The 17,583-nt window shown below is 31.9% G+C and overlaps 1 protein-coding gene across 2 annotated transcripts in view; it reads right to left on the reverse strand.

Moving 5' to 3' along the window:
• The window catches only part of LOC137925302 (mucin-3A), a 117,748-nt gene that overhangs the window by 99,930 nt on the left and 235 nt on the right, over positions 1-17,583 (reverse strand). For both annotated transcript variants that reach the window (XM_068768742.1, XM_068768743.1), the window contains exon 1: positions 17,528-17,583. This exon is cut by the window's right edge and continues 235 nt beyond it. In XM_068768742.1, coding sequence (XP_068624843.1) covers positions 17,528-17,583 — 56 coding nt within the window. The remainder of the gene's footprint in view (positions 1-17,527) is intronic.

The following is a 17,583-nucleotide window of genomic DNA, read 5'->3' on the forward strand; positions in this document are numbered from 1 at the left end:
CGCGAAATGCATGTGTGGTGCAGCCGTTGTGACAGTATTTGATGTGTTTAAATACCTTGTTTGAAATGTCAACCGCGCCGGTGAAGGGACTTACCTGAAAGTAAATGCAATGTTTTAATACAGTATAATAATAATATTTTTAAAGAATAAAAAAAACTATGTATTCCTCACAGTGATATTGAACAAATAACTATGTATAAAAAGCTAAATATTTATAACAAGCTCACAAATAAAAGTCAAATTTGATAATTCCAGCGGAGTTCAGAATACTTAAAAGTAAATTCAAAAACAAACGCCTAAATAACTCTTTGCGACCTTATCAGTAATAAAATGATTTGAAACAGCCTAATAGTGAAGTTTATTTAATAGTTTATTATATAAGCAATCCAATCTGGTGATTTTGTATGTATAATTGTGGGTAATTCCCAAGGGGTCTTCGAGCTGAATTACGTAACTAGGTTTAGGCTAAGCGCCTTCATTCTCTACTCTGACAAACTACAAAAACTATTTAAAAATATTGATATTATTACGTCACGTTTTAATGTGAAAAAAATATTATGGCCGCTAGGCTTTTAAGGTTCTGGCCGGACTCCACAACCGACTCAGCCCAGGATGTCAAGCCTATGGATTGATGACCTTGTTATTGCATTGATGATGCAGACCGCTTGCGACTTGGTCTTATTGGGAATCTGCGGAAGAGGCATAAATGTCCAAAAGCGGGCTACTTACGACTAAATTGTTGATGATGGTGGATCAAAAGTCCAGTAACGGCATAACTATTGTATATAATCGATATATACTGATAAAAAACTTTAAACAGCCTATTAAGACGGATTTGACTTATGCTATAAAAAATCATTATTTCATAAACTCGATTTAGAGAATTAAAAATTGTTCATCAAGTAACATTTTTCGATTGAAAACTTGATTAAATTATATTTTTGAACACATGTTTCCGTTTTCTTTCAAAAGACTCAAATGTTCACGAATCATTGAACTTCGAGATACTTCCTGTAACACCACGGCGACGTTTGCGCAAAAGCGGTAATGTTTTGTCACTGTGATATAATATTCGCTGCCTTTTCTACAAAGTAATGTCAATTTCAGTTAAAAATTATGTAACATACTTGCTTAAAGCGAATGCGTGTCAATTCCTTATTTAATAACCTACATACCCAGTTTGAAGTTTATACAATGGCCAATTAGTTTCACACGTATAGAATATGAGGGTTTAGAAGTTTTCATCATATTTATTAAAATCGCTACGGTTTTAGGTTTTCAGTATAAACCAAGTTTGAATTATTTATGTATGCAATTTAAAGCTAGTAAAAATGAATATATGTTTTTAGTATATTCATAATAAGCTCGCAAGGCATCTCTACTATTTGTTATTGAAAACGTAGATATTCGTATAAACGTAGAGATTATTCGAAAAAATGTTTAATGTCATACAATTAATTTGTTAGCTTTATATGAAACCTTATTTAAATAAAAATTAAATAAAATTAAAAAAATATAATCTGAACTATTGGTTAGTTTACAATTCTTTTACTAAAAAAAAACTTTAAAATTGGTCGTATTTAAAAAACAAATACTTTGTACTAATTATCAAGTAACTATAATAAAGTAGTAATTTATTTTATTTTTTCTTTTATTCTTCTGCCAGTGTTTTCTAAAACTGCACATCGGTCTAAATTGTTATTTCAACCTAAGTGGCCTGGTGTTTAGTCTGTCATCAACATTTCAGCCATAGGTTCACTGCTGGAATTAGGCATTATATTTTCAATAGGAACGGTTGGATGTGGCTTGTATCCAATAGCATCCAGCCTGTCTATTATATATTTTAAGGAAAAAAAAATTTATGTGTTATTTTTCTTATTATTAAAGTTCACCGTCATTTCATTTAAAATACTATCTACAAATAATATTAAGAATATCGTACTTAGTTGAGAATTAAGGAAATAAAAAAGCCAAAGTGTCAATTAGTTAGTGTGTTTCAATATCAAAATTTTTATTCGACGTTCTAGCGGTGAATAAAAATGATCATCGACTCTTAACAATGAGCCGCTTTGAAACAGAAAAAACAAGACGTTGTAAAACGCTTCGGAATGACTGGTGACAGAATTCGCAAGGGCCTACTTACCGCCTCTTCGGGCGGTCAGATGGAATTCACTTTCTCCGCCGCTCCTACCACGGTTCCTCGTTCGTCGACATATCGCTCCGTTTGAACGGATGTGAGATCTCGAATCGGTGTGCCGGTTCGTGATTTGAATTTTTATTTTCCTTTTATTGTATAAACATTTATCAAAATAACCACATAAGGAAAATTATGTGAAATTCAACCCATACATGTGAATATATGGTTTCGCGAATTTTAAAATATTATTCTGGAAAGTCAAAAGTAGTGAACGCTATTCTAATTTATGTATTTCTCCGTCGAGAAGACTGAAAGAAAAATTACAGTAATTGAAAATATTTTATCGGATACAACTTTTAAAATAAAACACATTCATTTATATGGTACTTATGTAAAACATACTACTTTCATGTATTTATTAAGCTTAAGCAATCATCGTTAATTAATACGTAGAGGCTTACAGAATATTTCATTTATATGTTGAAATATAATCCGTATTTCTATATATTTATGTACAGTTTGTATCGGAAATACAGTGTTTTGAGATGAGCTTAAAACAGCGACAGTTTGTTCCGTGGTTCAGCCCTACAAAGCATTCAAGGAATGCTCAACACCCATTAAGTGACAGTCCTGAGGACTTCTTTTAACATTTTTTTTATTAAGTGATTATACCAGTCGTGTATAACTTCACTACACTACTGAAACGTAATAGTCCGTGCTTTTTTTTTTTTCAATCACATTTCAAAATTTTCTTCTTTTTGTTCGTCTTTTATAGCTACTCAGTACTTTAAAATATTAAGCAATTTCAAACTATTTTACGTAAACAAATTTTGGATTTATTTTTTGTGATTTTAATTTTTTTATACTATTTCACCTCTTAATCTCTTTAACCCTGGTATTCCACAGAATATTTATACAAATAATAAATATTACTGACCGAGCCGAGGATTTTTTAAACCTTAGGACTAGGTTTTTATTTTTATTAAAATATTTTTTGAAGTTCTCGTTCTTTAGGGGATTTTAAACTAATTTGTACCAAAAACAGTGTCCTTAATAATAAGTGGCACTGTTTTTCAGCGCCACAACAGAACGAAGGGAGATTGCGTCAAACGCTTGCACGTTTCCCACGCGCGGTCTCCCTCCACGCCCGGCTGCGTCGCGCCAGAACGGAATGCGTTGCCGCAAGATCACTCTTAATTACATCTTCCACTTCACAATCTGTTAAATAACGCTTACATATTAGCGCAATGATTTTTTTCTATTTACATTAACACACACGTGACACAACATAGCTCTAATTGGTCTCAAGCGCGTGCTCGACTTATGTATGTTTAATTCGATTCATGGATATGAAAGCCTGATGCCTAAACACGAAATTACAAACAGTGTGAACTAGTTACCAACAAGCTCTAACTTCTAGCATTAGCTATACTCAGGATTTCTCTACAAAATCCTATCGGAAATGAGATAATCGGTAAGTAATGTAACCGATATTGCCCAACGCATTGCCAACTTCAAGTATAGTAGGCAAGCTACACTGTACCTGAAAGATATGGTTGCTGGGGCCGTGGCGTGAGAACTCCACCCACAAGATTGTACGAGTACCTTGTTAAGGCCGCCGAAAGACGTTGATTTCAGGCTGGTCTCATTGAAAATCTACGGAAGAGGTCTTTGTTCAGCAATTGACGTACTTCGGCTGATATGATGATGATGGCTCGTATGACACTTTCGGGTAAAAATATGAAAGGATTTTTGATCAATACATAACCGAGCAACTGTATAGCTTTCTTGAATGTTATAATATGAATGTTAGCAATATTTACACGTACACTAAGTTAAGCTTAATTACTTAATTTAGTCGTAGGATGACCACTGCTGGGCAGAACCATTATCCACACATTTTCAAAAAGGCCGTTTGGAAGCTGCCTGCATTCAGCGTCTTCCAAAGGCCTCAAGAAAGACTTTCTCTCCATTTCGTGGATAGATGTCTTGCACTTTCCGGGCCGTGGCCTTTGCTCTAGAATGTTTAGGCATCAGCGACCATGTGTTCTGCGCGATCTTAAAGTCATCGTAAGAGCGCCAGATATTCTGACGTTGTTAGAGCGTCGTCTGTCCTTCTCAAAGGTGAACGTCCTATAAAAATGCACGGAGCATTCTAATATTCTCACCTTTTTCTTAAACGTGACCGTCGGCCAAAGACTCAACGTAGTAAAAAAGTGAACCCAGTATTTACGTTTATATTACATATATCTATTGTCTATTGTTTCGATGATGTTATTACTTTTAGCCCTAAGGCTTTTACAGCTTAGTCTGATATGAGTTCACGGGGCGGAAAGGTCCGTAAACCATAGCATATATTTAATAATAATGTAGTACAGCATGACAAGTGTAGACAAACAACTGTATTTATGTAAATCCGTGTTAACTGTAACGTTTAGTAAGAACAAGGTCATTAACTAGAACATCTGCGCGTTAACTGTACGGTTATGTAATTACTGCCTATTAACTATTACACGTATTGCACAAAAAGCAATTATTTTTGACTCATTAATTTCTTTTTGATTTCCACACATTTCTATGTATGCAATGTTATTGTGAAATATTATATCCTAATCCTAATTAAATTATAGCTAATTTTTCTCCAAAAATCTTTATAGATTTTCCACATATTTTAAATCATCCTATATAAAATGTTTGCTCTAAAAGTTGTTACATTTTATTTCCTATTGAATGCGACAATTACTTATGGCAATACAAAGTCTGCAAGGACAGATGGTAAATAATAATTAATGTTTATATGAAGTAATCCGAATTTCGAAAACTTTTTCTCACTTAATTGTCACCACTTTATTTATAATCACTTACTTATAATCAAATTTTTCAAAGAAATTTTATTTTTGGAAAGAGTGTACCATAAATTCATTGCAAGTAAGTAAGCTAAACTATTACGTGTATCTAATACTTAGTATCATATACTATACAATTAAAGTTTCACATGAAAATTTTGAACTAACTTTGAAAAATTCTTATTGTCTACTTTTATACATCTCAAGACCTGGTCGAGTTTATTCAACCACACCACGCGCGGGCGGAGGATATAAGAGACTAGATTATAACGTTTTTGTTTGTTTCTTCAATGCTAATATGTGAAGAAGAAAGCAGAAAGTTTCTATGTAAATATATGGCTATCTATGTTTTCCATCTTTGCTGTCGTTAGGATCTTGTCTCCCACGTTCCAATTGCATTTTATGCTATATGACTTTTTTTCTTTTTGAAGGCTCCAAAATCGACCTACAGTAGTAGCAACTGTAGTATGAGACAGTAAACATTAGTAAACTATAATTAATAAAAACAAACGCTTTTTCTTACTATAATATAATTACGTTAAGCACCATACATTAATTGACAAATGAGTTTATTTGTATCCCTCTGTATTTGCCTTTATAACTACAACCAATCATCCTGTATACAATTACTACATTACATTGATCATGTGATATACGTATATAGAAAACATAAAGACAAGGGATATATTTCTTACATTACTAACTCGCTTTTAAACTTTTGGAATGTTGACTATAAACGTTAAGGCGCATATGATATCGACATCTGTCATCTTACATGTAACAGAATTTTGTAACATATGTTGGCATACTTAACACATATAAGCAGCCACAACTGCCTTAATCGATTTGTTCTTCTTAAATTACTTGTCCGCTTAAGCGTAAATATAGTTAACAAAAACAGTCGGCAAATTTGTATTTGACATACGCTTAATGGTATATATTTTAATGCAATTATATATATTAATTGAACAGGAAACTCGTTCGGATACTTGACACGTAAAAATACGACCTTTAAATGACCTTGATCGGTTATTCTGTAACCGCTGGAAGTAAATTACTACTTGTCATGCACTTCCCGATCTCCTTAATTATATTTGGACATTTTTAATATCGTTTAACGCTACGACATTCTATAAAAAACTTGCCCACAAGGTATAAAGTTACGTGCATGAGAATAATATAGTTGATATATACAATTTATAAATGATATGAGTATTAAAATGGATAATTCAATATAATTGATAAGTGACAAGGAAACATTTGTAATTTCTATTATAAATAACTGGTTTACTTTGCTTTGATGAAAGGTTCTACTTTTCAGCCCCATTGAAATTGGGAACTAGTAATAATAGAATTGGAGCCTGTATTATGAAAAACTTGACTTATAAGTAGCAGTAAATAAGCCATAACGCTAAATAGTGATGTTGATAACACATCTTTGTTCAATCTGAAGCCTTCATAAGTGGTGGTCCAGCGTTGGACGACTGAAACACGCTATTGTTGGTCACAGGTTCGATTCCCGGATACATTCTTATATATTTCATATTTTATGCGTCAGTTACGTACGATCGTCACTGCTTAAAAATAGGTTACCAGGAGGTGGGCAGCACCATACTATAATACTACACTGCCATCGCCAAGACGCCGGCCAAACATGGCAATCCCTCTATATATAGATATCTTTGATGAGGTCTATGCCTTACAGTAGCATCTATAGTCAGAAATGAGGCCTATATATGAGCTCTTAAGCTTTGCTCTATATAAGTCTGATACTGCTGATTACTGTAAAAGCAAAACCTCAATAACAAAAAAATTAAAAGTCGAGTAAAGTATTACCAAATTTAACTATTTATTTAGTCACATTTGTACATTCTGTGTACCTAATGTTGTATAGACAATCGAACCTAAGTGGTGCTGATATAACAGATAATTAGATGAGTAATTTTACATATTATATGCATGATAAATAATAGTATTTCTCATTTATAAATAGTTTATAATTTTTATATTAGATATTAAATAAAGATTCAATATCTTGTTACTAATAAACATGTAATTATTTAAGTAATTTATATTTTACTTAAATAAATATACATTGTACATAAGCGAAGTAAACACATATTTAGGAGGATAAAGTATGTACATGTATAGAATATATGTATATAACTTCCCTAATTTGTAAGTCTAAAAGATGTTCATAGTTGGACATAGACCTCCTCATAGATTTTCTTTAGAAGCGGTTGTCCATATGCACAAAGCGGTTGTCCGTATGAAACAATTAACAATCACTAATATTATTTTGTACTTTAAAACGAATTAGGTTGTAGCATTCGTTCGAAAGAATCCATGTCAACCGTGCCGTGGTATAATTTTGACAGACGACGATTGTTGTCTACGACGAGACACCGGCGAGAGTGCTGGAAGGTGTTATTGTGACGTAACACCAGCCATCCGGCCTCAGGCGTCTCCTACGATTATATCACCTGTTCGTAAAGGTTGTAATGATAATTCGTCATACGTTTATTGTGGTTATACAATTGAATGTAAATATACCTGGGCTTTTAAAACATAACTGCGTTTCTCGTTCTGTTTGTCTAGTGTTATTATTTATTTTCATGGAATATTTTTAAGCATTAAATATTCTTCCTGTCTAAGTTGGAAAGTGTATTATATGACTATCATTATTTGACCAGACTTGTGTCCATTACTGGATATGTCATAGATTTCTAATAGAACCGGTCATAGGCAGCCTCGTCTGTCGACCTGTCGACCTTGCAGATAGACGTCCTACGCTACGTTTGCCGTTCCTTGGTCTCTCCTCTTGTTCGAGTTATAGATGAAAAGAACCCAAAAAGACTGTCAGATACGTTCTTAAGTCCTTGATTTTGGTCAAGCCCCACTGTAATAATAAAAGACCGTGAGGAAATTCACATACTCTAGCACTTCCTGATTAGTTATAAACATTTGTGACATTCACCAGTCTTTGCTCAACTGAAACTAATATTCTTTTATAGAGAAGCTTATATTACAACGGTAAGGAAAAAAAATTAACACACTTTTTAAAGGAGTTTCCCCTTTAATTTTTTTATCCTATGAATGAATGGACCTTACGCTGCAAAATAGTCTCTTATAAAGATCAATTACTACCAATTAAATTTAGCAGTATCCCCTTCACTCAGAAGTCACGATCTACCTTCGACTGTCTTCTTATTCATGCTGTGTTAAATCTTTACGCAAGAATATCTTTAACATGCTCAAGTGGAGCCGAATAAAAAACGTAAATTTCGAAACCATTTATTACTGCAATTAGGTAATCGAATGGAAGAAGCACTAACACGATCTTAGATACCCGCAGACGAGACTAAGCAAACCGAAAAATTAGAAAGTGGATAACATTGGTTCACTAGCGCCCATCATGCACACGCACACACACTACAACGTAACTAACACAGACGCGTAATACATTTGACCTTTCATCGGTTATTGTGAAAGTTGAGAATTACAAGAATGATAGCGAATATATTACTATTTAAAAACTCATGAGAAATATATGATATTGCTGCTGTCTCACGCCCCCTTCGCATGGCCGCAAAATTCATTCTTGGTAATTGTTAACTTACCAAAAAATATTCTAAGCAATTATATTAGTTTAAATAATATAGTTTCATAATAAGCAATGCCCCTCAAAACTTAGCAGGTGGAATTTCATAAAATCTATTGTTATATTTTAATCTTATATATCTTAAATATCTATGGGATATACGATAATCGCCACATTTACCAGGCGGGTTTGTGATCGTAGTGTGTTATTATGGTATGCAGAGGACGCTATTGCCCATCCTCCGGAAACTTGTTTGTGGGCTGTGTTTGTATATAAGAATCGAACCAGGAACCGATCCCACGACTTGCGATCGCAAGTTTCCTGTATTGCTAAGTTACCACTGCTCTAATAATTGCCTGTAAAAACACACTTTCGCTTAAAATAAGACTAAAAGAGTTGCTAACAGCGCCAGGCATTATTTTCCTGTGATTATTTTATGAGTTGGAAAGTCTCTGAATTATCGCAAGTTAGGTCATTGTAACGATCGTCAGAGGAAAGCTATGCCTTGCGTCTATCGACTGATATGATGTTCTCATTTTAAAAATTTCCGTAACAGCTAAAGCAATTTATTTCTTAACTATATTATCACTAAAACATGTTTCACAATGTAATAGAATTTTACAACATACAATAATGAATTTCATCAAAAGCTGTCCATTGCAAAAGGCTTTTTACAAGTTTACAACTAGCTCTCTTTACTTATCGCCAAACAACAGTGCCTATAACATTGTTGCAAATCGATTTTTTTTTCACAGTAACTTAAATTACTAGAGCCATGTTATACTACAGCGCGGCTTTGTAGTGTAGCATGAGGTGTTATTTATCATTGATTTTTAAAATATAAAATAACATAAATAATTACGTAAAAGATTTCCACTTAAGTCAATTTCACTGACTATTAAAGTCTAACTATGAAGTTTGGAGAATTAAAATTTAATAGACATGTACATTAAGTTAAGTTATGTTATTAAAGGTAAGTTCCTTTTATTAAAGTAAATGTTGATGAGGAACGGATTCAACGAAATTATTCCTTGAAATGTCTTGAAGAGGCGGTCATTAAGTTTGTAAGGATTACTATTTATCTTTAATTTGATTATGTTTATATTGATTACATGCTTTACAAAGAAATAAAAAGACTAATGCAAATCATTTTTCCTGACATATCGTCACGGTATTGGCAAAGAATCTAGCAGTTGCGACATCACAAATACTAAGCTGCGATGCGGGCAAGAGGTGAACGTACGAACCTCTCAAATGACCGCTCATTTGAAAGGGCTTAACATATAAACAGGTTGTATATTTTATATATAATACAGATTAAATATCACAGTGCTCCCGAATCGAGTTTGAAGATTTTGTAACTGTATATTAATTATTGATTATGCGAAATTATTTATTTACAGTAATACGAAATCAATAACGTTGTTACTAAATTCTCGAAACCAAATTAACTTTAAATATATTATTTCGTGAGTTATTTTTCATCTCATTTTCAGTAAGACTGAGATTTTGGATGTACATATATCATGATTATTATAAGGTACGTACTTATTATAAAAATCAAATCCTCAACACCCTCGGACAGTGTAAAGACACTTGACGTCTTTGATAACCGTGTGAGAGGGATGAAATAATTTCTTCAGAACATATTACTTTGTCAGAAGAAATCATAAATAAAATCCGAATCGCTTTCAAACAAACCGTAAAATCGATGATACCAACCGTTAACCTCGTGCTCTACATTTAACGTTTTTGGTCAAGAATTCTATATTTTAAAGACAATCAATGTTCCATGTTTGTTATTAAATGCTGGATCGCTAAATGCAGTACAACCTCGCTACTAATATCGTGTGATAAATAAAGGATTAATTAATTCATGTTAGTTATTTACTTATACTTGTATGTATAATTATACACTTTAAATCACTTACAGTGATCACTAATGTACGTTAAAAGAAAAATACTAAAAGAGTCCAATTTGATAAAAGCAATTCAAATAAAAGTTCCCTTTTGAAACATCCTCTAACTTCAAAAAGTTTTAAATACGTTCTCATCTGAAAAGCAGACTGTGTTTTGTGACATAAAATGTTGTTATTACATTATTTAGAGCAACAACTCGGGCTGTATCCTTACTTGAAAATTCTTTTACGCTCTTATAGTTTTTTCTTATAAATTTTTGATTGATGAAAAATTTAAATTAATTACACGATATTTCTGAAACTTAACGTGAGAAGTTAGAGCAAAAGCATACACAGTTAAGTATATCAAACGTGTTATTATTTCTATACGAGGTTAACATATTTAAAAAGGTTTTTTTCATTTTATTAAGTATTCAATTTCTTGTATTATTGTTAAACACTACATTGAATTTTTTATGTTTATCACTATTATTAGGCATAAAAACAAGATTCTCATTTTATGTAAATATGATTTTCGTTATCGGTATTTATAAAAAATAGTAGTAATATCAAGTACCAGAATCCAGATAATAAAAAAAACGATCCCGCATCGACATCCGTATGAATGCCCATCACTAGTCCCGCCCAGTCGACTGACCCAGTGAGGTGCAGGTTTTTGTGCCGCGAGAAATGGTGCGGTCCCATTTACAGCGTTGCGACGCGATACATTACCTTTTTCTCTAGCGCAACGCGTATAAATTGTTTAATCAGTTCACTGTGACGACAGTTTAAATGTAGAACACCGTAAAAGTAAATTTGAACGCAAAATCTAAAATTAATTTAGCACGACTTTCTAATACTTGTTTTACTAATAACTTACTCTAGTTTGTATATTATTATTAAAGTATAATAAATTAAATGCAAATTTCTAGTCAATTTAAAAAAATGATAAAACGTTAAATTTGTTAATACAGTTTTTTGGTAATTTTTGTGTTATAAGTTGTTCTTGAACTTGTCATTGAAATGTTATTGATCTTTGCTAATCGTACATTAAATACTATTAAGTACTTTGAATATAGACATTAAGATAATATAAATTTAAAAGTAGTCTTTCTAAAATACTGTATAAATTTTATTGTAACTTTGTAAATTTACATATACATACATTTTCCTAACATTTTGTTAGAGACCCGAAAAATATTAAGGCCCACGTGTAGTTCTACTGAACAGACCAATCGTACACTTTTTACTTTACTTACATGTTTTGTACACGTTTCATAGTTTTTTATTACTATTATTAATGATTTCGAATCATATTCTTACGTCGGATCCTATACGTGCAAACTTAAAGCACGAAAGCATTCTAATATAAGATTTTGATTTAGGTAAAGGCATGAGGGAAGACTATATTCAACAGCCACAAAGCCTAGCAAGACCACAGTCGCTACGATATGGCTATGTTCGGTATTTATCTACAAGATCGAATTTGAGATAAGGAGGTAGGGAGGCACGAACGAAAGTGACCGCCTTAGCGCAAGGGATTCACAAAATGTAATGGCAGTAGGCAGAACAGGTGGTTTCTGGAGCGTTAATACTCTGGAGTAAAGTGGGGAAATCGATAAGTACAACATGTGATGTCCACCCACAAGATGAATAAATGACCTTGTTATGGTTGTCTGAAACGCTGAATACAGGACGCTCTTCAACCGGTCGTTTTGGGAATCTGGGAGTACGGATATCCAGTGGTGGAGGACGTGAAATGAAGATAACCAACAGGAATTATAATTAAAATGTCGTTAAGATACGATTTAAACAGAAATGTAATTACCTATAGATAGCTAAAGAGCAATTTATGCATATATAAGTCCAATTTTAAATTAAAGTTACGTAATCTAAATTATAGATTACATAAATTATCATTAATTACTTTTAATTTATTGCCCAAATTCCAATAAATATTTATTTAAGTATCCTATTGTACGTACAACGCAATAATGAAAATTTATAAACATTTTACATCCATCTTCAAATCTCTCACAGTAGCGACGAACCCTATCCAGAGTTGAATGTAACGCAGTCGGTCAACTGCCTATAAGTGTGCATTGGGATAAATATCTCCAACGCTCTATCAGAAAGTAGTAAAGCTTACATATCGATTAACAAGAATCTCGTTGAATGTGAGAAACGAATTGCCACATTTTATCTGTACTGCGGAAATTTACAGATGTAATTATAATTTATAACATTTAATACGTGGTTATATGATATTTACGTCTAACATTAGTAACTTATTGCTAATTGCTTACTTATGTTTTAACCTATTTAATTTTATACCAGATCAGGAGATTTCCATCAATCTACTGATTCATCAAGAAATCTCAGGTGCCATATATTTTAGAAATTTGTTAGAAATATTTCGTTTGCTATAGGTCAGATAAAAAAGTATTTTTACAAAATAGGCTTATAGGCTTATAGGCTGTGATGGCGTAAGTTAAGAAATGCATTTATCATACTATTATATACTATCATTACATTTTGATACAACTATTTTGGCGTATACTTTACGACAATACGATATGTAGTAAAATAATTTACTAATGGTTTTATTTTTTACTTGGCTTTATTTGATTCAATTGGATTCTATTTAATTGTAGTCTTCTTGTATTTTTCTCGAAACATACACGGGTGACCGTTATAAATAATATAACTAGGAAAATAAAAAGAGTAAATTGATATTTGAATGGGTATATATTGAATGTGAATAAAAATGCAAGTCATTTTACATTTTAAAAATACAAACGTTTCTTTTATAATTATTAAAAAGGAAAAATAATTATTGATTTTTTTAAAATATTATGGAATGTCTTATAGGTATTCTCTACCGATTAATGAAGAAGTATGAATATATTCTTAATCGCTAATTCTTGATTTAAATAGTAATATGAACTTTGTAAAAGCATTTAACACCTTATTAACAAATAGAGATAGAATTAACTTTGAAATCGTAACACTTTTTATATTATTATATCAACTGCATACTTGTAGTTACAATTTTATGGGTAAATGTCCAATCAACTTTAAGTTATTGAATCATAAAACGCCATTTTGACATAGATTTAACCATTTACATAAAAGTACCATAGACTCTATCGGTACTCGATAATTAGTTGGCAGGTTAAATGCAAGTTTAGTAGGCCAATAACATAGAGATTGAAGTTAAGAATTCAAAACGACCTTACGTTTACAAATAAAAATTACCCTGATACGGTATACTGTTAGCAATAAATGTTGTACTGTATGTTTCATTTAAATGCAATAACATATGAAATAACGGTAATGTGTTAGACTTATATAACTTCGGTAAGGGAAAATGTTATGAAAAAAATTTGCATAGTTTTTTGTAATGTTTATATTTGTGTATAATTGATTGCTCAATTACCATATGCAAATGTTCATACATCTACTCATACAGTAAGAGTGTAACTTGGTGATTTGATTCTAATTTTTAACTATAAAAATATGATATTTAATTATAATATAATTTATTATGATATGAATGATTTTGTTTTATACAATATATCATTGGGATGCCAAAAGAAAATTTAAATTTAAAAACTGATAAATAAATGACAATTTATTTCTTAATATTTATAAATATAAAAGATTCTTTCATATTAGTCGAATTCGTAGTATGCGGCGTTGTACAAAGTGGAAGCGTTCCTAGATCAACTACCATACAATTACATCGGTGCTGTGTGCAATAAAAACGAACGTACAAAAGTCTATCGGTGTTGACGCAATGGTCATTTCACTTTTGACTCGTTACGTCGTGCCGTTGGTGTGGCGCTCGTGAAGGGAGGCCCACGTTCGATTATTACAGTGCATTGAGATTTTCTGACGTGAAAATCGTGAACAAGACAGATTGAGAGCTAAGGAGGTTACATGTAGTTGATCGGTATTGCTTTTATGATTCTATATATATTTTAGATATATAAGAAGTATGAGAATTTATTTTATTAATTGGTGTTTTATTACAAGTCATAGGCTTCATAGGCTATCACAACCGATCTTACATCCAGAGACTACCCGTGTTCATAATAAGTAAAAAGTTAATAAATAATCAGACCCTTCATGGTCTCGCTCGTATCAAAATAATGCTTACAAGATATTGTATTACAAAATTAGATAATTCATCAAATTAGTAAACTTCCTAATGATGTCTCCGTATCATTAGATATATGGGTACTGGTATTGTACTTAGATTATATTAAGCAGTGTTCAGGTCCTAATGAACAATTCAACACATACGAATAAATAAGCAAGCTTAAGGTCACATGGACAAAAGTATTAGTTTTGGAATAATGCAAAAATAAACATCATTAAAAGAGATTAAATAAAATGAAAAAACGAACACAACATAACAAAATACTTGTAATTAATAGTCCGTTGGACTTAAGATTGAATTGTTCGCTAGCATAGATTCTAAACCACTAGTTTAGGTTTTTAGCTGACACCTACTTGACAAAGAGAATATTTTTACCAAATTTTTAATTTCTTAATCTTATAGTTCGTGAGACATCTTGATGATTAAGATTATTTTATATATAATTCAATAATTTAGAAAGACTTGTTCATACTGTTCGGATGATATTAGTCCTGGCAAAATTCATAATGATTCTCTCTTTGTTCAAGGTGCGATGGTATAGCTGACTTTAATTTACTTAATTTCGGGAAAATCCTTTAGAAATATAATAATGTCTTGATGATAATCGCAAACCTTAAATTATTGCAAAATAAAACAGTCAACACTTATCTTTATGTGCCTTCATAAAGCGAATGAATATCCAACCGCAAATAAGTGACATTTGCCGGCTTGACCGCTCACCTATGTTGCGCAAGCGCTTACGAGATAGGGTCAAACGAAGTTACACAGCTAGCCGAAACCTCTGCCGATAATTGATACCTAAATGACTTAATGAACCGACATGTATGGTCACGGGCTACGGTACATTCTTTTTCCATACATGTGTATTAATTTGCTCGCAATAAGGCCAGGGTGTTCGTTTGACATTTTCATCGTGACAACCCAAATATATATATACTCATTTGTAAATATTATTACGCATTTCGTGTTCTTTTTTAATATCAACTATATTAAATCGATAAACACGTTTTACGGAAAATACTGCGTATATACGAAGGTCACATTGTGATTTTTAGCTAAAAATTTGCAGACATTCGATTAGTGCATGCTTTACTTGAATATTAATCAATATCTCTACCTATATATATATCTCTACTAATTAATAACAACTACTCAATTAAAAATGAAATAATTCATCATAATTATTTCAGTCATAGGGCATCCACTGCTGGGGAAATATTTCCTTATAAGTTTCTATAAGGTCTGGTTAGAAGGAGCCTGCATTCAGCTTCTTCTGTCAAACTTAATAAGGTTGTTTGACCACCTTGTAGACGTTACGTGTTGCGCTTGCTGGTCTATCGTCTCCACTCTAGAACCTTTAGGCTCTAGCGTTATCCGTTCCGCGCTATGTGGATAGAATACTATCACATTTGTTAAATTTTATGAGAGGCTCATACCGATTATATGTTATATATCAACCATCAAAGATAAGAATGTATCTAAAAAGAAAGAAAACTATTTTATGTCAAAAGGCATTTACATTTTAAAACGCGGTTTACATAGTTACAGTAAAGAGAGGGCAGAACCCTAACAAACATTTAGTAAAGTAATGCCTTTTATTTTTATCGACTATAGGAAAAGCATTTGACTTCAATCTCGACTGATATTAAGTGATGACGTAAATCTCACCATGTTCTTCTAGAAAAAACGTATTCATTCTTGACTTGAAGACTCCCTAGTTATAGTTAGCCAGCAGATTAAACCTTGACTGTTCGCATTATAAAAGTAGTACCAAAACTCTTAATGCAGGTTGCAGAGATGAAGTATTGCATTCAATAAAATAGTATAGAAGTTATAAGATATACCATTATTTCTCAGTATATAGAATGCAAATGTACTACTACACTAATCATGTATTATTATTCACTTATAATCATTCATGGTGATCATACGTCTATTTAAAGTGAAGAATGTTAGGTGAGTCTAATTTGATAAAAACAGGAATGAAATTGGGCTCACCTATCAAGACATTTTTCAAATTAATAACAAAGAAAGGTTAATGTGTTGACATTATTTATTTCAAAAGGATGTTGAAAAGAAGCATTTCAGAGCTTCAGTGTTTCTACATTCTATAAAAAAAATGTTAAAAAAATTATAATCTGCATTAACTTTTATTACAAAAATTAAGTTTCGTCGCTCGCGTGTAGCAAGCTCATCTTTCCGTAAGCAAACACCTTGACATTATTGCGTATTGTATTAAACATATCTCCGAGTCATTAACATATTATTATGAGCACGGCTAAAGTTTCGCCACTGGATCTACGTAGCGAAGCGATAATGAAACATTCAGTTGCAAAATATTACGGGAACTTTTTTCATCATCGCATGCCTCAGTATGATATAATTAGTAAAAGCACTTTAAATTATTCTCTTGTAAAAATGCTTTTAAGTTTTTTTTAACTAAACTATTCCATAAAGGAAAGAAGCCCTAAGAGTAGAATATAAAATAAAAACGAAAAAATTACGCTTATTTTTTAAATAGTACACACATTACTGTTCTACATAGCAAAGTAAAACGTAATAATATAATATGTTATTGGAGAAATCTCTAGAAGCTTTCACATAAATTTTATAAAACGATAAATGTAAATTTATACGAACGCGTTGATGTCTTTTCTACAGAGGGCGAGATGAAAGAGCCGAATTGATAGTTATTATTTCCATATATGAAAGTGGATAACGAAACGTATTATCGGGTTATATTAATAGTTAAATTAATCAGTCGTAATCAAAAGTAAAATTTTAACTAATAAATTATAAAAAAATACTTTTTTATAAATAATACATTACGTCAAAGAGACCTTTAGAGAACCTGCTCGACGACACTACATAAAGCCTTACCTTGACATGTCACTAGATTCGCGCTTAGAAGTATCGCGGCACATACGATTGTCCAC

Source organism: Battus philenor, unplaced genomic scaffold (genome assembly GCF_028537555.1).
Source record: "Battus philenor isolate CCGP_79_NKW_IND1 unplaced genomic scaffold, ilBatPhil1.0.hap1 SCAF_26, whole genome shotgun sequence".
In the NCBI taxonomy this organism is placed as follows: Eukaryota; Metazoa; Arthropoda; class Insecta; order Lepidoptera; family Papilionidae; genus Battus; species Battus philenor.